This window comes from Lithobates pipiens, unplaced genomic scaffold (genome assembly GCF_037356315.1).
Source record: "Lithobates pipiens isolate NorthernLeopardFrog02 unplaced genomic scaffold, aLitPip1_a1.2 Scaffold_22, whole genome shotgun sequence".
Classification (NCBI taxonomy): Eukaryota; Metazoa; Chordata; class Amphibia; order Anura; family Ranidae; genus Lithobates; species Lithobates pipiens.
The window spans coordinates 348,014,183-348,035,993 of record NW_027507784.1 but is presented as its reverse complement, the minus strand read 5'-3'; the positions used below and the strand labels follow the sequence as shown (position 1 = coordinate 348,035,993).

Sequence of the window (21,811 nt, the reverse complement as noted above, 5' to 3'; positions counted from 1 at the left end):
CTGTGTGGAGCTTGGGGGCCACAATAGTGATAAAGGCAAACTGCAAGTGGGGGGGCCCGCATAAAACCGGGCCTGTGGGCTGGACTTTGGACATGCCTGGCCTAGATGATTTTTGGCCAGAAAATTGCATGGGGGGGAGGGGCAACCCACCCTTATGTACCGCCTAATATCTCTATATTTTTATGTGGAATATCTCTGAAATGATGTGAGATCTAACATTAAAACCACTCACCGGATCTAACGAATATCTATTAGCCTGAATGATTTTTGGCCAAAAAAAATTTTTGTTAAGGGGGGGCCAGCCCCCCCCCCCTCCTTAATCACTTAATAAGCCTCTAATTATGTTAGATTTAACGTTAAAACCACTTGATCTTACCGGATCTAACAAATAGCTTCCAAAATAGCTAACTGTTTGGTCAATTTTTTGATAGGGGGGGGGGGGGGCTGATGACGGGTTAGCCCCCCCCCCCCCCCCCCCCCCCCAGCAAATAACTGTTAATATTGCTTCTTCTGTGTGAGATCTAACGCAAACAACGGCTGATCTAACCAGATTTAACAAAGATCTAACAAACTGCATAAGATTTTTTTCAAAAATATGGGGGGCTAACCCAGCAGAGGTATTAATTCTGGATGTGTCTGCACTTCTCCTGGTTGGTATATTGGGGGTAATAGGAAGTGGTTTCTCTGTATGTATTGTACATGGTGGCCGGAGGCTGATATTTTCCAAGACTGGTGATTCCAGACCACATCATAAAGTACAACATTTTAATTTATATAATATAATATAATACATCTGGGATTGGCTCAGGATAGATGCAGGTATGGAGACCTGAGTGGAAGCGGCTGACAGCCCAGTAAATGACTCCACAGAAAACAAAATGACGAACATTCGATGTACAATAATTTATTTAGATAAATGTAAATGGCTCAGACATGAACGAGGTCTATTATTACAAGACTGAGATTCTTTATCCTTATTATATACAAACTGTAACTAAGTCATAGCAGATTTCACTATTATCGGCAGTGGTAATCTTTATGACGTCATAGAAGGAAATCTATATACAGAAGAAGGTCTGATGGGTCAGCACATCACCTTTGTCCAGGTATGGAGACACCTTGCAGGGAAATTGTCCTGAGCGGGTTCATATTTGGGACAAAATGTCAGAACTGATATATAAAAAAGTAGAAATAACAATCTGGTCTTGTATGGGTGGCCGCTGAGGCTTTGTACACACGGGGGCGCTGTACACACGGGGGCGCTGTACACACGGGGGCGCTGTACACACGGGGGTGCTGTTCACGGGGGTGCTGTTCACGGGGGCGCTGTACACATGGGGGCGCTGTACACACGGGGGTACTGTACACACGGGGGCGCTGTGCACACAGAGGCACTGTGCACATGGGCGCTGTACACACGGGGGCACTGTACACACAGGGGCGCTGTGCACACGGGCACTGTACACACAGAGGCGCCATTTTTCAAAAGGGTCAGGGACTTTTTGCCCCGTCTTGATCGCTTTGAAATGAATGGGTTGTCCTACATGCCAGAAATGAACAGTGAAGCTGTCCTGGGGACCCCCCGGTTTAGCTGATGGGGCCTTGGCCCAGTATAACAGGACCAGTTGTACTGCCTTATCAGTGGCCCAGCTCCATGTACACATAGGCTCTTATCAGACTTTAGGAGCAGCAGAGGCAGTGGTGGCTGGTGCTTAATATTTGGGGGGGCAGCAAACAAGCCTGCTCCCCTCACTCATACAGATACCCCCCCCCCCCGATGGGGGTAGTGATTAAACCATAAGGCCGCGAGCGATCAGTCTGGTCTTACCTTAAGAGGCCGCTCCCCCCCCCCCCCCCCCATGGGAGGCAGGTGGAAAAGCAGCGTTCGGACGGGAAGGTGGCAATCAGTCCAGCCTTACCTTAGGAGGTTGCTCCTCACTCCAGCTTGCCAAGGGAAGAGCCGGGGATGCTGCTCCTCCTCCCAGGCAGAACAGTAAGGAGTCCTGAGTCCCGATTGGCTGGGAGTCCTAAGATTCCCTGGCCAATCAGGTCTCAGGACCCGTTTTTTGATTGGCTGGAAGGAAAAGCAGGAAGATATTGGTGAATATTAATTTGCTATTGTCACACAACTGGGTGGGCTCAGGACGCAGTGCTCTGTGCCCTGGTCCCACCCTTTTTTGGAGCCAAATAGGGCCTCGGGCTCTAATCATGTGCTTAAGAAAAAAAAAAACATGTATGTAGATTAGGGGCCAGGCACATGGATTAGGGCGGCGGCGCCCCTGTGGCCCTAATGGAGTGGCCACCACTGAGCAGCGCTTAGGGGCAGTTAAAGGTCCCTCTCATGAATGCAGAAGAATTGCGTTTAGGAGAGGAACGGTTTGGCAAAAAACATAAATGCAACAAAAACACGATGCCTCTTTTTTGCCGCATTTAACGTTTTTCTGCTGCCAGGAGTTACATTTAGGAGTGGCCGGTGTACACGTAGTCTGACAGCAGAGGGCGATGTTTATTGTATTAAATAACTGTTTGTTTTGATTTAAGAATCAATTTGATTCTCCAAATGAAGTTCTGATACAATGTAGCGATATTCCTTCATAAGATTGCCGGGAAAATGACAAATGTATCGAATGATTTGGTGTCTCTTTTCTATCCACACGTAATGTAGATGTTTTGGATGTCCTTGATGTCTTCAGGTAGAAGTATATAAGGAAAGTTCTAAAGACATTCTGTCATTATATTCATTTTTACAAAACTACAAAGGTGATTGATAATTTGTTAAATCTTCTGGATTTCTACATTTCTGGGTTGTGATGAACGGAAGGTGAGAGGAACATAAATAATGGTGCCATGGAGTCAGGGAGTCATATTATAAAATCTATATATTATTATTATTATCATTATTAATATGAATATTATTATATTAAAGGACGTGTAATGTCAGTTACTAAAACCAGCTGCCTGTAAAATGTCTGCCACCTGACAATGAAAGTGTTTTACAAAATCTTCCTCTGAATTCCCTTCGAATGGCGGCATTGCTGCACCACGAGGCTCAGAATCACATTAACTGGAAATAATTGGTTTTATCCAAACAATGGTTGCTGCCATTTGAAATGACAAATAAAAATAAATTACTGGGAGGATCATATCAGTTCCTTTACATGTAGAAGGACTGTGGTCTTCACATTATTCGCAGTGCAGTGATTGGTCCCAGCAGAGGTGTGGAGACTTGTGCTCACATTCCCCGTACAGCAGGCTCAATTAGCGGTACTGATGTTCCTTCATGTCATACCCACTGTACGGACTTATTGTACCCGCCAATAAGCTCAGTGCACACAGAAGACCATCAGAGAACATGTTGTTATTCATGGTGGGGGGTCGTCGTCATGCTCCTAGTAGTTCCTGTCCTTCCTGTCCATCTCATACCATGGATTCTGCAGAGGAGAAAGGCAAAGATCAGAATATTCCTCCAAGAACCTTAGAATTTACACCATGTACAAAAATATCTCCAGTAACATCAAAATAGCAACCCTCCCCCCCCCCCCCCCCCCCCCTAAATGAGACCCTCAAAATGGATATTTTAGTGGTGAGAGTCTGTCTGGGGGCTCCCATGATGGACATATTCCCTTCTAGTGGACGAACGTATCCAAGATGGACTTGTGTTACACCATGAATTGTATTCTCCCAAACCTTCTACAGATTATGTGGCCAGTATGAGATCTACAATGGTGGGCCCAGGATTTGTAGAAGATACCAGCTCTATGGGTCACACAGAAGAAGAAGAATGGGGTGTTTTTAGTCTCTTTCTGGATATATGTTTAAATTTTTTCCTTGACGATTCCCCATCTGCTGTAGTTGGCGCACGCACTCTCTCCTCCTTACCTCATCGTAATCCCGTTTCGGTATGGAGCGCCTGTACTCCTCCTCCTCATCCTCATATACCTTGGAAGCTCGGTTCACCTGGCCCATATCTGACTTCATCTGGACTTTGGGGAACAAACTCCCCGGACTTGGGCTGCTTCTTCCTAGCTTGTCATCGTCAATCAGTTCTGCCCGCTCGCCACTCTTTCCTCTCCTGGACCTGCAACGCACAGGGCGAGAAATGGAATCACCATCACATGTACCATGAAAAGACTTATGATGGACATATATTACAGGAAAAGTCTCCATCCACAATTGTACGACTCCAAAGTCGTGACTTTGGAGTGCAATTTTGGTGAAACTATTTTGACACTTGTGCGACTTTTCATGCAACAGTGGACACTAAAGTCACATGACAAGTCCCACTCGTTGTTTTTCAATGACAACCATTTAAATGTGTGTGACTTAAAGCCGCAGTGACGTTAAACAGGTTCCTGCACTACTTTGTTTTGATTTGCATGCGACTTGCGTGCCATAGATTCAATGTAAACTCTCAAAAGCCGCATTAAAGTTGCACCTGAACATTATACATACAACAGTTGTTCATTATCATTGGTCAAAGCCAAAGTCGCATCCAACCAGTGACGGCCGCTGCATTAGGGGTGCCGCCCCACAAATTCATCTGCCAAGCCCCTAATCTACATGCAGGGCAGGGACACATGGATTCCAATGGAGGGGTTTTCTTTTTTGAAGCACATGAGTAGAGCCTGAGGCTATAATTGATTTAAAAAAAAGGTGGGCTCGGGTCGCAGAGCACTGAGCCCTGAGTCCACCCATTTGTGTGACATTAGCGAGTTAATATTCGCTAATGTCTTTATTCTTCTCCTCCTGGCCAATCAGGAAGCAGGTCCTGAGACCCAATTGGCCAGGGAGTCTTATGCCACGTACACACAATCTGAATTCTCGTCAGAAAAGCCTTGGATGTTTTTTTTTCAACGGCATTCCGCTCAAGCTTGTGTTGCCTACACATAGTCACACCAAATTCCGACCGTCAACAACGCGGTGACATACAACACTACGACGAGCCGCGAAAACTAAGTTCAATGCTTCTCAGCATGCATCGAATTGTTTCTGAGCATGCGTCAGAATTTTGCACGTTGGAATTGCCATAGACGATCGGAATTTCTGATAGAAACTTTTTCCGTCGGAAAACTTGAGAACGTGCTCTCAATCTTTTGCTGGCTGAAATTCCACCAGCAAAAGTCCGATGGAGCGTACACACGGTTGCATTTTCCGATGAAAAGCTCACATCGGTCTTTTGCTGGCAGAATTTCCGATCGTGTGTACGCGGCATTAGGACTCCCGGCCAATCGGGTCTCAGGACCAACTTTCTGTTTGACCGTGGGGAGTAGCAACGGCCCCTCGGCACTGATCACCTCCTTCCTGAGCCCATCCTCTTAGCAGAGTCAATATTGGCCACTGAGGAGGAGATTGCAGCAGCAGATGGGAGAATGAGCAGGAGCTGGACCAGTGTGAGTACCGAAACCACCCCGGGGGGGGGTGGTTGAGGTGGCATTATGTGCGAGTGAGGGGGGCAGGTTTGTTTGCTACCCCCCCTCAAAAAAATATTGAGTACCAGCTGCCACTGCATCCAAGTTGTACCCATCCAGGTTGTGCTCCAAAATTTGGGCAACTTTAACACAACTTTTGATGGGTGCAACTTGGATGCGACTTCAAACATATTTAAACAGTTGTCATTGGGTGACTTGTCATGTGACTTTAGTGTCCAAGTTCGCATGACAAGTCGCACAAGTGTGAGTGAAGCCTAATTGCTTCATACTATAGTTATTACATAACGACCCTAACAGGCGGGATACCACTCCCTACTCCCTAAGGGTTTATCGTTGAATCTTATGAAGGAAAGGTGTGGAGGATATTTAGGGTTGAGCAATTGGTGATGGTCAGAGAATGGGAAAGCCCATATGCTGGGCAAGGCTTGGACACAGCAGAATGGTGGAGATGGGTTGGGGGGGTTCAGGCCCACAGGAGGACCCCAAGAGAAAGACTGCTGGTAGTGCTGAGTAGGCAGTATTCAGGTCCAGATTCCCCAACAAACTACCCCCTCATTGGACCTAATGCAGAACATCACCCAGAAAGTCCTGTGAGCGTTTCAACTGGGTGGAGTCTGTCATCGGTCAGACACCCGGCCGGGGGTTACTCCAACGTTATTCTTACCCAGGATACAAGGCATAGTGTAGTAAAGAGAGCTACTGACTGGTGTCTATTGTCTATGTATTAGCCCCTGGGGAGGGCACTGTGGAGGGTAGGGGGGGCTCTCTGCTGAGATCACACAGAACTTCATCCTAACTGGAACCAATGTTGTGACAATGTGCAACAATTGCAGGTAACAGCTCATAAAAATTCTTTCTTTCAGTATGTTTCCTTTCCATAGAAATGTTATATTTTCTTGCAATGTCCTTCTGAACATGCTACATAATTTGACTACGTTAGGAAGAGTCAATTTCCTGGCACAGACCCCTCCATTCTTGGATATCATAGCCCTCTCCTCTTCTGTATGTCTAATTACTGTCTGTGCTGGCCCATCTCCTCTGTCCCTCCCCTCATTTCCCTTACAAAACCTTTTATGTAGCTGCAGGGGGGAGTGAAGAGGAATACTATAGAGTGAAATTTGTGTGACAGCCCTGCTGGGCCTTACAGGTACTGTATATAATGCAAAGAAAATATTTTGGTCATCAACTTAACATGCTTTCTGGTTGGGAAATATTAACATTTCAGTCCTTGTCATGGCTCGTCTGCTCACCTCACTGACACCCCAATAACGGCCCCCAGGAGGCCGAGCACAATGGCCCCGAGAACAGCCCCAACGATGACCAGGATCAGCAGGTAGTCTGTGGAGAAAAGGAATCACTGAATAATAAAACAATATGACACATGAGTGGCTGGTGGGGGGGGGGGGGGGGGAGTTCCTACCTAGTCCCTATCTAGGGGTGTGAGGACTAGTGGGGGTGCTGGGGACATCCAGGAGAGGACTGGAGAATGGAGCCCACAGACAGCCAGGGGTGGACTAGAAGAAAAGACTGCATACAGCTGGGGAAGGACTGGAGAAAGAGAGCTAGGGGCATTCAAGGGAGGACGGAAGAAGGGGGCGGGGGGGCATTCAAGGGAGGACTGAAGAAGAGGGGCTGAGGACATCTAGGAATGGGAGGACTAATGGGGTGGTGGGACTGGGGACATCCAGGAGAGGACTTAAGAAAGGGGGCTGCAGACATTCAGGGGGAGACTGAAGAAGGGGGGCTGGGGGCATTCAAGGGAGAACTGTAGAAGAGGGGCTGAGGACATCTAGTAGTGGGAGGACTAATGGGGGGGGGGACATCCAGGAGAGGACTTGAGAAAGGGTGCTGCAGTTCAGGGGAGGACTGAAGAAGAGGGGCTGAGGACATGCAGGAGTGGGAGGACTGATGGGGGGTGGGACTGGGGACATCCAGGAGAGGACTTGAGAAAGGGGGCTGCAGACATTCAGGGGAGGACTGAAGAAGGGGGGCTGGGGGCATTCAAGGGATAACTGGAGAAGAGAGGCTGAGGACATCTAGGAGTGGGAGGACTAGTGAGGGGGGGGACTGGGAACATCCAGGAGAGGACTTGAGGAAGGGGGCTGCAGACATTCAGGGGAGGACTCAAGAAGGGGGGCTGGGGGCATTCAAGGGATAACTGGAGAAGAGAGGCTGAGGACATCTATGGGTGTGAGGTCTAGTGTGGGGTGGGGGCTGCAGATATTTGGGAAGGACGGGAGAAGGGGGGTCGTAAAGATTTAGAGGGGAGGGCAGGAGAAAAGGGCACCCAGAGGAGGACTGGTGATTGGAGGATGGGGGACATCCAGGGGTGGGAGGACTAGATAAGGGGGAGGGCTGGGGATATCCTGGATGTGGCTGCATATAGAGGGGGCTACAGACTTCCAGTGGTGGGAGGGGACTGATGTCACTGCACTGTCACGACTGCCACCTATTATAGCATTCAGCTGATGGAAACTTACTGTCTTTGCATTCCTCTCCAGAATATCCAAAATCACATCTGTAAGAAAAGAGAATAAAGGGACATCAGACAAATGATAGGATTGGCCAAAAGAAGTTCTAAAAGACCCCAAATCTCTCCCCTACCTTTGAAAGCAAATGATCAGGAAAAAAAATGTTATCTTTTGCTTTAAGGAAAAAAAAATCAACATGTTTACATGGCCCGAGAACTAGACGTGACACCATGACGTCACTCCGGTCCTCCCAGGGCATATTAATGAGCGGTGGTCATCTTGTCATCGCTTATCTCTATGACAAGCGACCGCCGGTTCCTGGGCTCAGCAACCAGTAATGTGGGACCACTAGGAAGCGGCAGGAGGGCGGGGTTTAACCTCCCCCACTGCTTCTAAAAGTGATCACACTGGGAGTGGGGCCACTTTTATCTAAAAGCCAGCCACCTAAGGGAGAAGAAAATACTGGGGTTATGGCATCTAGCTGCAGCCCTAACCCCGGTATTTAACGTCAAAGTAATAAAGTAAATTCCCAGTTAGGTGGTCGGCAAGCATTTCTGTCCCCGGCTCCCAGTTTTGGTGTGCGTTCTATGAGTGGGCAGAGTTGGGAGAGGTACCCTGCCTCTTAGGGACAGTGTTAGCGGTAGGGAAAGGTTCCTGATGAGCAGGTAAAGCATAGGGACTGCATCTCCCTGGCCTGGACGTCTTCCCGATTGGGCACGAGAATACCAGGCTGCATTCTGCCCTCCAGCTGAGCGTCGCTCCATTCTCATTGTTAAAAATCGTGACTGCACCCAGTTGGGTGGTCTTCCCTCTGGGTTCTGTGGTGAACTGTTTTTGCGTACTTCAATACACCCGTATTTCACCCGTTTTGCACCCATCTCCGTGAATTATTGCTGAAGAAGCGGGGCTGAGGACATCTAGTAGTGGGAGGACTAATGGGGGGGCTGGGGACATCCAGGAGAGGACTCAAGAAAGGGGGCTGCAGACATTCAGGGGAGGACTGAATAAGGGGGCAGGGGGCATTCAAGGGAGAACACACCCCACCTGCAAGACTCTTTGGCCAGCATTGCTTTTCGACAGAGTGAAGATCCAAGACAAGACACGGGTGGTGGGATGGGTGCCCGTGGTCTTCATATACAGCTTTAAGGACCCGTTCACACCTAGCGGTCTATTGTAGGCAGGGCCACTGATATGGCAGTACAGCTAGTCCTGTTGCACCAGGCCCGGGCCCTGTCAGCTCAACAAGGGGGCCGGGCACCTTCACAGTTCGTTTCTGCAAAATACAAGACAAAGCTCTCTAAAGCCCCATAGGTGCAGCAATCTCACTTTGATCAGCTGCTTTGGAGGCTAGAGGAGAGATCTAATAGACCCCAGATCTTTCCATAAAGAGGACCTGTCATGGCTTATGCTATTATATGTTCAAAGCTGGAACAAGGGAGGGGCCAGGGGTGCGGTCAAAGTTGGGTCAAAGGGGGTCTTGAAAGTGAGGGTGTATGGGGCCCCATGATTACTAACAGTGACCTTGCTTGTAGGGCATTAGCACTTGTTATGACGGCATTAATGTGCATTGTGCTAAGGCGGTCCAATCATTCAGTCGAGCTGCCAATGCACAAAAGCCGGACATGCGTTATTTTTTCTGATGCAATGCACCACAACGCAGAGTGAGGCATTGCTTTCCCTTGTGGTGCACTGCAACCGCGTGTGCATTGGAGGAGCATTGCTCTGGTATGTTAGGGTTCCGCCGAAAATGCACCACATTGGACGGGTCTGAATGGGCCCTAAAGATGTTCCTCTTCCCCATTGCAAGGAGTAGGCTGACATCTCCCTGATCACATGATTCAGATTAGTAATGCACCTTCCTGTGCACCAGGGGGTGTCAGTGTGTCAGTTAGCAGTTGTCGGGGGTCTCCCTGCTCTCCAGTATTTATATCCTCAGGTAAGTGACAGTTGGTCACAGTCATTACCCTGATGATTGGAGCACAGAGGGCCTCTCATTGCAGGTCACATGGTGTCAGGACTTACTTTTTACATCCGCCATCCTTGGATTTATAGCCCGGCAGACAGACACACTGGGGGGTGGTACCGGCGCCTCCTTGCTTGCATTGCTGCCCAGAAGATGACGTGCAGTCCGGAGCACATTCTGCAACACATGAATGAAGACATTGCGTCATGCGTGATGTCACAGTGACAGTCGGCTACAAAAGGTCCAGGATCTCTATAAATAATTTCTCCCCATTAACAAGGCCTAGGAATTCCAGAAATATGATGCCCCCATTAACAAGGTTCAGGATCTCTATAAATCATATGCCCCCATTAACAATGTTCAGGATCTCCAGAAACATGATTTCCCCATTAACAAGGTCCAGGATCTCCATAAATCAGATGTCCCCATTAACAAGGTCCAGGATCTCCAGAAATCATGTGCCCCCATTAACAAGGTCCAGGATCCCCAGAAATCACAGACTCCCGTTAACAAGGTCCAGGATCCCCAGAAATTAGACACCCCAATTTACAAGGTCCAGGATCCCCAAAAATCATACACCCCCGCTAACACAGTCCAGGATCCCTAGAAATCAGACATTCCCGTTAACAAGGTCCATGGCCCCCAGAAATCAGCCACAGCCACTAATGAGGTCCAGTATCCCCAAAAATCAGACACCCTCATTAACATGGTCCAGGATCCCCAGAAATTAGACATCCCCAATAACAAGGTCCATAACTCCCAGAAATCAGACACCCCCACAAACGAAGTGCAGGATCTCCAGAAATCAGACACCCCATTAAGGAAGTCCAGCATCTCCAGTAATCAGGCACTTCCATTAACAAGGTCCAGGATCCCCAGAAATCAGACTACCCCATTAACCAGATTCAGGATCCCTAGAAATCAGACACCCCCATTAAAGAGATCCAGTATCCCCGGAAATCAAACACCCCCATTAACAAGGTCCAGAATCCCTAAAAATCATACACCCCCGCTAACACAGTCCAGGATCCCCAGAAATGAGACACCCCAGTTAACAAGGTTCATGATCCCAGAAATTAGACACCCCCCGTTGCAAGGTCCAGCATCCCTAGAAATCAAACACCCCCATTTACACAGTCCAGGATCTCCAGAATTCAGACAACCCCATCAAGATGGTCCAGGATTCCCAGAAATCAGACACCCCCAATAAAAAGGTCCAGGATCACCAGAAATCATACACCCCCATTAACATGGTCCAGGATTCCTATAAATCAGACACCCCCATTAACACCAGGATCCCCAGAAATCAGACACCCCCATTAAAATGGCCCAGGATCCCTAGAAATCAGGCACCCCCATTAACAAGGTCCAGGATCCCCAAAAATCAGACACCCCAGCTAACATGGTCCAGGATTCCCAGACACTGTGTATAGGGTACCCCCCTGTGATAGTTTTGTATCATTACATGTATCTTACCTCTGCAGGTGGTGACGGTCAGCTGTGAGGAATATAGCCCAGTTTTACATGTACATTTAGCGTATTGTCCGGAACTGTATTCTGCACATGTCGTTGTTGCATCATCACAGTACACCCCAGAAGAGCAGATTGTTTGATCTGGGAGAAGATGAGATGAATCAGTTTATCATTCCATGATGAGCTCTGTGCAGTCTACATTATAAAGGATAATATTCTGGGTATGCATATCTTGGAACTTGCTGCATTTAACTGGAATTTAACTCTGGTTTCCAGGTCATTAACGGATTTCGTACACAAAAGGGGATGGTGGAAGCCCCATGCAGGGAGCAGGGGGATAGTTGGGGAGAAGGAGAGAACAGGATGGTCTGTGACACTCCTTTATTAAGGAGGATATCATGACCCCAACAGGAAGTCTTCGTACACTTCAGTTCAAGAGGTAGGCAAGTAGTGGTGCAAAGTCCTGAACACTTATGCCGATTAAAAGATAACATGTTTGTTGTTTTAAATAAGTTCATAAAGCTTGAGCCAACAAGTTTTAGGGATTATACTCCCTTCTTCAGGGTTTGTGCCGTATCAGTAAAAGCTTTGGATATTGTTTTATTAACTTTTATATACCAAGAATCACAATATATTGCTTTAACTTTTTTTAGATGTCTTTTCACTGCACTCCTCACTTACCTCCATAACTCATCTGGGCCCGTAGAGGTTCTCCACAGATCACCCGCCACCAACAATGTGCAGCACTACCTCACCAACCCATGACAAACATTTCTGACACTTACTAGTATATGATCCAAAATTATTGTTTTTCGCGACGTAGTCATTGACGGCTTTATCTACAATATCTTTGGTTACAGCGCCCTGTCCAAAATAGTTTGACACCTGCGTGACCACTGTGTTGGTGTTTCGAGCATTTTTTGTCGTAGTCTGCCTGGAAAATAGAATAATGATGTCAGAGGTATACGAATGATGTCAAGGTTATGTCAGAGATATATAGATGATGGTGTCAGAGATATATGGGTTATGTCAGAGATATATAGATGATGTCAGAGATATATGGGTTATGTCAGAGATATATAGATGATGTCAGAGATACATAGATGATAGTGTCAGAGATATATAGATGATGTCAGAGATATATAGATGATGTCAGAGATACTTATATGATAGTGTCAGAGATATATAGATGATGTCAGAGATATATAGATGATATCAGAGATATATGGGTTATTTCAGAGATATATAGATGATGTCAGAGATATATGGGTTATGTCAGAGATATATGGGTTATGTCAGAGATATATAGATGATGTCAGAGATATATGGGTTATATCAGAGATATATAGATGATGTCAGAGATATATGGGTTATGTCAGAGATATATAGATGATGTCAGAGATATATAGATGATGTCAGAGATATATGAATAGTGTCAGAGATACAGTGGATATAAAAAGTCTACACACCCCTGTTAAAATGTCAGGTTTCTGTGATGTATAAATAAATAATTTCAGAACTTTTTCCACCTTTTAATGTGATCTATAAACTGTACAACTTGGGGGAACAGCAAACTGAAATCTTTTAGGTGGAGGGAAGTAAAAATAAAAAAATAAAATAATCTGGGTGCATAAGTCTGCACACCTTTACACTAATACTTTGTTGAAGCCCTTTTTGATGTTATTCCAGCACTCAGTCTTTTTGGGGATGAGTCTATCGTCATGGCGCATCTTCACATGGCAATATTTGCCTGCTCCTCTTTGCAAAAACATTCCAAATCTGTCAGATTGCGAGGACATCTCCTGTGCACAGCCTTCTTCATATTACCCCACAGATTTTCCATGGGATTCAGGTCTGGGTTCTGGCTGGGCCATTCCAAAACTTTAATCTTCTTCTGGTGAAGCCATTTCTTTCTTGATTTGGATGTATGATTGGGGTCATGCTGATAGATATAGTTCCGCTTCATGCTCAACTTTCTGGCAGAAGCCTGAAGGTTTTGTGCCAATATTGACTGGTATTTGGGACTCTATCTTGACTAAAGCCCCTGTTCCAGCTGAAGAAAAACAGCCCCAAAGCATGATGCTGCAACCACCATGCTTCACGTTGGTGTATCTGGATTTTGCAAAAGCATTTGACACAGTTCCCCATAAACGTTTACTGTACAAAATAAGGTCCGTTGGCATGGACCATAGGGTGAGTACATGGATTGAGAACTGGCTACAAGGGCGAGTTCAGAGGGTGGCGATAAATGGGGAGTACTCAGAATGGTCGGGGGTGGGTAGTAGGGTCCCCCAGGGTTCTGTGCTGGGACCAATCCTATTTAATTTGTTCATAAATGACCTGGAGGATGGGGATGGGGGAAACGGCTCAATCTCTGTATTTGCGGATGATACTAAGCTAAGCAGGGCAATAACTTCTCCGCAGGATGTGGAAACCTTTCAAGAAGATCTGAACAAATGAATGGGGAGAAGGGCAACTACATGGCAAATGAGGTTCAATGTAGAAAAATTTTAAATAATGCATTTGGTTGGCAAAAATCTGAATGCAATCTATAGACTGGGGGGAGAACCACTGGGGGAATCTAGGATGGAAAAAGACCTGGGGGTCCTAGTAGATGATAGGATCAGCAATGGCATGCAATGCCAAGCTGCTGCTAACAAAGCAAACAGAATATTGGCATCAAAAAGGGATCAACTCCAGAGATAAAACAATAATTTTCCCGCTCTACAAGACTCTGGTCCGGCCGCACCTGGAGTATGCTGTCCAGTTCTGGGCACCAGTCCTCAGAAAGGATGTACTGGAAATGGAGCGACTACAAAGAAGGGCAACAAAGCTAATAAAGAGTCTGGAGGATATTAGTTATGAGGAAAGGCTGTGAGCTCTGAACTTATTCTCTCTGGAGAAGAGACGCCTGAGAGGGGATATGATTTCATTATATAAATACTGGACTGGTGACCCCACAATATATAAATACCGGACTGGTGACCTCACAATATATAAATACCGGACTGGTGACCCCCAATATATAAATACCGGACTGGTGACCCCACAATATATAAATACCGTACTGGTGACCCACAATAGGGATAAAACTTTTTCGCAAAAGGGAGTATAACAAGACTCGTGGCCACTCATTAAAATTAGAAGAAAAGAGGTTTAACCTTAAACTACGTAGAGGGTTCTTTACTGTAAGCGCGACAAGGATGTGGAATTCCCTTCCACAGGCGGTGGTCTCAGTGGGGGGCATCGATAGTTTCAAGAAACTATTAGATAAGCACCTGAACGACCACAACATACAGGGATATACAATGTAATACTGACATATAATCACGCACATAGGTTGGACTTGATGGACTTGTGTCTTTTTTCAACCTCACCTTCTATGTAACTATGTATGGTGATCTTTTGGTGATGCGCGGTGTTGTTTTTGTGCAAAACATATCTTTTGGATTTGTGGCCAAAAAGTTCAACCTTGGTTTCATCAGACCAGAACACATTTTCCCACATGGTTTTGGGAGGCTTCAGGTGTGTGTTTGCAAAATTTACCTGGGCTTCGTTGTTTTTCTTAGTAAGAAGTAAGAAAAGAAAACTCCACCCCATAGCCCAGATATATGAAGAATACAGGAGATTATTGTCACCACACAGCCAGTACTTGCCAGATATTCCTGTAGCTCCTTTAATGTTGCTGTAGGGCTCTTGGCAGCCTCCCTGATCAGTTTTCTTCTCATCTTTTCATCATTTGTGGAGGGATGTCCAGTTCTTGGTGATGTCACTGTTGTGACATATTTTCTGCACTTGATGATGACGGTCTTCACTGTGTTCCATGCTATATCTAATGCCTTAGAAATTTTTATGTACTCTTCTCCTGAGTGATACGTTCTAACTATGAGATCCCTCTGATGCTTTGGGAGCTCTCTGAGGACCGTGGCTTTAGCTGTAGGATGCGACTAAAAAAATTTCAGGAAAGACCTACTAGAACAGCTGAACTTTATTTGGGGTTAATCAGAGGCACTTTAAATGATGGCGGGTGTGTACTGACTCCTATTTACCATGAGTTTGAAGGTGATTGCTTAATTCTGAACACGGCTACATCCCCAGTTTTAAGGGTGTGCATACTTATGCAACCATTTTTTTTTTTACTTCCTTCCCCTAAAAGATTTCAGTTTGTTTTTCAACCAAGTTGTACAGTTTATAAGGTGGAAAAAGTTCTGAAATTACTTATCTTTGTCTAATTTTTTTACATCACAGAAACCTGGAATTTGACCACCCGGGGTGTGTAGCCTTTTTATATCCCCTATATATATGGGTATTGGAGATATATGGATGATGTCAGAGATATATAGACGATGTCAGGGATATAGGGATGGTGTCAGAGATATGTGCATGATGTCGTAGATATATCGATGATGTCATATATATATATAGATGGTGTCAGTAATATACGGATGGTGTCAGAGATATATGGTTGGCGTCAGAGATATTTGGATGATGTCAGAGATATATGGATGATGTCAGAGATATATGGAATGTGTCAGAGATGTGTGGATGGGCGAAATATTTTTTTTTTTTGCTAATTCAAATCATTTACATCAGATCTACCCAATCCAACAAAAGCAGATGAACAAAAATACCCCCCCCCCCCCCCCCTTGGATTCTGCATGTGCCTGCCTTTCTTAGGATCCAGAATGTGCCTGCCTGGGGACCTGCTTCCATTGACCATCCTGGTCAAGCCTTCTGTCATGCAGACCATGTCTTTAGTGTGAGTTCCTGAACCTTCCTGCATTTCCCCTTTGATGTGCACTATTGCTACTGAATGGACTGTGCTGTGCCATATTACTGCCCTGAGGGTCACTTCCCCTATACTATGCCATATTGCTGCCCTTCCACTGAACTAAACTGCTCATCCTTGCTGTACCATAATACTGCTTGGTAGACTGTGGACCCTTGCTATACCATATAGCTGCCCTGTGGGCTATCTCTCTGTGCTGTGCCCTGTCACCCCTCCTGCATACCCAAGCTCCCCAATAAACACCCACACATCGGGGCTCGCTCTATCCTAATAACCACCCTCAGTACTTTAGTACTCCTGTCCAGGAAATGCCTCACCATGCAGTGCTCTGTGTTCTACCATCCTCTAATATCCACCCTGTACAGATCAGAGAGGATTGAGGAGAAGTCCACACTCACCTCATTTCCAGGATCGTGGTGCTCAGATAGTCAGGGAAGTTCTCAAAACATGTCCGAAACTGGAGAGGGAACAGAAAGATTTCAGTATAGAGAGCCAGTACATCACTACAGGGCGACAGTGTACAGAGTCACAGTACACAGAGGTACTAGCACAGTCCAGGGTCACAGTACACAGAGGTACCGGCACAGTCTTGGGTCACAGTACACAGAGGTACCGGCACAGTCTTATGTCACAGTACACAGAGGTACCGGCACAGTCCAGGGTCACAGTACACAGAGGTACCGGCACAGTCTTAGGTCACAGTACACAGAGGTACCGGCACAGTCTTAGGTCACAGTACACAGAGGTACCGGCACAGTCTTAGGTCACAGTACACAGAGGTACCGGCACAGTCCAGGGTCACAGTACACAGAGGTACCGGCACAGTCCAGTGTCACAGTACACAGAGGTACCGGCACAGTCCAGTGTCACAGTACACAGAGGTACCGGAAAAAAGTCCAGTGTCACAGTACACAGAGTTACCGGAAAAAAGTCCAGTGTCACAGTACACAGAGGTACCGGCACAGTCCGGGGTCACACTACACAGAGGTACCGGCACAGTCCGGGGTCACACTACACAGAGGTACTGGCACAGTCCGTGGTCACAGTACACAGAGGTACCGGCACAGTCCTGGGTCACACTACACAGAGGTACCGGCACAGTCCTGGGTAACACTACACAGAGATACCGGCACAGTCCAGGGTCACAGTACACAGAGGTACCGGCACAGTCCTGGGTCGCACTACACAGAGGTACCGGCACAGTCCGGGGTCACAGTACACAGAGGTACCGGCACAGTCCGGGGTCACAGTACACAGAGGTACTGGCACAGTCTTAGGTCACAGTACACAGAGGTACCGGCACAGTCCGGGGTCACAGTACACAGAGGTACCGGCACAGTCCGGGGTCACAGTACACAGAGGTAATCCAATGTATGAAGACACCAGCATAACGGTGATATAAAGTTATATAACAAAATAGCATTAATAAATACTCACATTGTCTATCACATATTTATAGACAGCTGCGTATTGTGGAGATGTTGAGTTTGAACTGAATTCTACACCGGTAATTGTCACCTCACCATAGAAAGCGTCACCTACAACCAAACCAAATTAGATATTCAAGTTTTATGTTCTGTAAAAGAAAATCATTTCTACATCTCTGATTTGGGGATTGTTTATTCCCCCAGTTCAGATTTGCTCAATTGTGAGATGGTGAGGAGGAGGAATGAATGCACAATGTAGGGGAGTGAGGACCCCACAATGTACCACAGGGTTTCCCACTGACAGCATTCATCTTTTTAGCTATCTGTAAGGGGAGAATTCTTCCCACCGACCTCCACACTAATGTATCATGAGCTGTAGATACAGCAATTATTAGCGGGGGGTTCCCTGAGATGGGAAGGTTATTTTAAGGGTTGTAAAAGTTTGAGTAAAGCTGAGGTAAGAGGATCCCACAATATAAAGGTATGAGGATCCCACAACATAGAGGTATGAGGAACCTATGATGTAGAGGTATGAGGGCCCCACAATGTAGATGTACAGGGGCTCCACAATGTAGAGATAGGAGAGCCCCACAATGTAGATGTACAGGGGCCCCTCAATGTAGAGGTATGAGGACCCCACAATGTATAGGTATGAGGACCCCACTGTGTAGATGTACAGGGGCTCCACAATATAGAGGTATGAGGATCCCACAATGTAGAGGTATGAGGACCCCACAATGTAGAGGTATGAGGACCCCACAATGTAGAGGTATGAGGACCCCACAATGTATAGGTATGAGGACCCCACGATGTAGATGTTACATGGGCCCCACAATGTAGAGGTATGAAGACCCCATAATGTAGATGTACAGGGGCCTCACAATGTAGAGACCTGAGGACCCTGCAATGTAGATGTTACATTGTAGAGGTATGAGGCCCCACAATGTAGAGGTATGAGGACTCCATAATGTATAGGTATGAGGACCCCACAATGTAGATTTTACAGGGGCCCCACAATGAAGATGTATGAGGAACCCACAATGTAGATGTACAGGGACCCCACAATGTAGATTTACAGGGACCCCACAATGTAGATGTACAGGGGCCCCACAATGAAGATATATGAGGAACCCACAATGTAGATGTACAGGGACCCCACAATGTAGATGTACAGGGGCCCCACAATGAAGATGTATGAGGAACCCACAATGTAGATGTACAGGGACCCCACAATGTAGATGTACAGGGGCCCCACAATGAAGATGTATGAGGAACCCACAATGTAGATGTACAGGGACCCCACAATGTAGATGTACAGGGGCCCCACGATGTAGAGGTATGAGGACCCCACAATGTAGAGGTGTTAGGTTACCCACCATATCCACAGATCTTTGTGGCCACATACTGCGACTGTCCAAATAATAACATCCATTGTGAAGATTTAGGAAATAACATGTAATATGGGACAGCCGAGTACAATCTGGGCTCTGGTCATGTGTGTGGTTTAGATTTAGCCTCTTTTCAGAGTCCTTCTTTAAAGCGGAGTTCCACCCAAAAATGGAACTTCCGCTTTAAGTGTCAGTGAGCCTCTGGCATTCCTCATTTGGTATGTAATTTTTTCGGGGGGGCGGGTACCCTGTTTTTACAGGCCCCCACCTCCCACTTCCTCCCCTGGTGACAGAAGGAAGATCACCTCTCCCCCCTCCCTCCCTCCCTGCAATCTTCTAGAACACGTCACAGGTCCCAGAGGATTGCTCGACCAATCACAGCGCACAGCTCACGCATGCACAGTTAGAATGCCGACGCCGTGGAGAGGAGGAGGAGGGGAGCCAGGCTTTGTGCCCTCCCCCCCATCACTGGACACTGGGACAGGTGAGGGTCCGATTATTAAAAGTCAGCAGCTACACTTTTTGCAGCTGCTGACTTTTTAATGGGCGGAGCTCAGCTTTAAGTCGGTTGCCCCTCCGTATTGTGAGGTCACATTGGCTGGGAATGTGAGAAGTCTGATGATTCGATCGTCTGACAATCTTACCTTGACGGCACGACAAAGTCGAGTTGATAAAAGCCAAGCCCAGCGGGCAGCGGCAGACGTAATCACTGGAGAGCTGAACACACTCCACGTCCCCACAGGGTTTGGATGAGCATTCCCTGGGATCTGTACAGATAACATGGACCCGATTAATACAAAGTAACAATCTCAGGAACAATGTATATACACCAGACAACAATGCCCGGAAGAGCCCCTCCCCCTCATGTTTATTACGGATTAGTCTACGAGTGTCTAGAAATATTTAAACAATATAAAATGAAAGTGTTTGCTACCCCAGCATTTCATATTCCTGATAAGTGGCTCCTGTCCCATGTCCTGGTATGAAGAAGTCTCCTCTTCTCTTTGTATTGCTTCCTTTGATCCTGGTGATCCTGCCAGTCCCTCTGCTTTCCTATTAGAAACTGACCGCACTAAGCAGGAGAGCACATTGTGGTGAGTTCTCTAGCTATGCTGGGAACTCAGGCTGCTCTCCTCCAATGATCAGACTTGTCCTGACACCCCCCCCCCCTCTCTCCTGCACAGCCATTCATTGGGAAGCTCAGTTTGCTGCTGCTTCTCCTCCCCCCAGCTCTTATGCAGCTGAGAACAGAGGGGATGTGATCACTTATAACAAAGGAAAAAAAGCTCATTGTAATTTTTCTTCTATATATCTATACAAAAAATGTTTTGCCCCTTTATTTCAGTTTCAAACTGAATGGATTGTTTTGCAAGGCGATCGTTTACAGTCACTATAAAGATGTTGTAAAGGCAGAAGGTGCATTCTGTGCATTAAGATAAAACGCCTTCTGTGTGCAGCACCTCCCCCACCCAGCCCCCAAATACTTACCTGAGCCTGTCTTTATCCAGTGATTTCGGGGGGGAGGGGGCAGCAGATGGGCCTGACCATGGACCAGCCGTTGATCCAGCACCCCACCACGACGCACCAGACCCCCCCCTCCCCCCGTCACTGGCTCACTTACCCTGTGCAGCTCAGCAGACACACAGGGAAGGTGTGGGGGTGGGGATGCCTGCTGCTAGTGAGGAATGAAGCCAGGCAGAGCAGGGAGGAGGAGAGCGGCTCTCCCCCGTGCTTGAATCCATTGGCAGCGGCTCCCCCCCATCTCCTCCGTGTCCCCCCCTTCATCTTCTCCTCCCAGCCAATGGGGTCTCAGAAGCTGATTCCTGATTGGCCGGGAGGAGAAACAGGAAGATATTAGTGAATATTAATTTGCAAATGCCACACAAGTGGGTGGGCTTGGGGCACAGTGCTCTGCGAGTTCCGAGCCCACCTTTTTTTGAAGCCAATCACGTGCTTCTAAAAAAGCGAACAAAAAAACATTAAAATCCATGTGTTCAGCGTCCTGCATGTAGATTAGGGGACCAAATGCATAGATGGGGGCGCCCGTGCGCCCCCAATGGACGGGTTGCCACTTCTGTGAGACACTATATAAAATAATGAATAAAATAAATGTATTTTTAAAGAGCGCCCATCCCCCCCCCCCCATACTCATGTGAAAAGGTGAACACATATGTAGGTTAAGCACACATATTTACATGTAAATGATCTTCACACCACAAATATGGGGCATCGCCATGAATGTTATAGGAGGAGTGATAATTCAGACCTCCTGTGTAGCTTTAATCTGATAACCTGTACAGGCTTATAAAGCTTCCCTATGAAGAGTTTTTAGAGCCATAGTTTGGTCGCTGTTCCAGGAATGTGTGAAATGTTAAATGTCTATTTACTCGCCACAACATCATCTTTTATACTTTACCACACAATTGGCCAATATATTGTGTTTTTTTGTGTGTTAAAATTCACTAAAGTGTACTTTTTCCTTAAACAATCGCATTTGAAAAACCGCTGCACAAATACCATGTGACCAAAAAATTGCAACATCCACCATTTTATTCTCTAGGGCCTCTGCATAAAAAGTATACAATGTTTCGGGGTGTTCTAAGTAATTTTCTAGCAAAAAAAAACAAACTGTAGATTTTTACATTCATGTGAGAAGTGTCAGAACTGGCCTGACGCTGAAGGGGTAAAAGACGCAGAGGGTCAGATAAACTCTCCATGGGGCAGCATTATAATAGTGCAGGTTGTTACATTTATATTAGTGAGACAAATAAACAATGATTCACAACGGAAGTCCCTGTTCCATGCATTGTGGGTGCCAATTGTTGCAGTTTTTTTTTACGCGCTATAAAATTGGGTGGATGTTCTTTGGAG

At 46.5% G+C, this 21,811-nt stretch overlaps 1 protein-coding gene across 1 annotated transcript in view; it reads right to left on the bottom strand.

Moving 5' to 3' along the window:
* Nucleotides 1–888: 888 nt before the first annotated feature.
* Nucleotides 889–21,811, bottom strand: part of MUC13 (mucin 13, cell surface associated) — a 33,683-nt gene continuing 12,760 nt past the window's right edge. The window contains 10 exon segments of the mRNA XM_077449754.1: nt 889–3,431; nt 3,880–4,078; nt 6,680–6,767; nt 7,910–7,947; nt 9,923–10,040; nt 11,340–11,477; nt 12,122–12,270; nt 16,524–16,582; nt 17,563–17,663; nt 19,585–19,707. Coding sequence (XP_077305880.1) covers nt 3,390–3,431; nt 3,880–4,078; nt 6,680–6,767; nt 7,910–7,947; nt 9,923–10,040; nt 11,340–11,477; nt 12,122–12,270; nt 16,524–16,582; nt 17,563–17,663; nt 19,585–19,707 — 1,055 coding nt within the window. The 3' untranslated portion in view covers nt 889–3,389.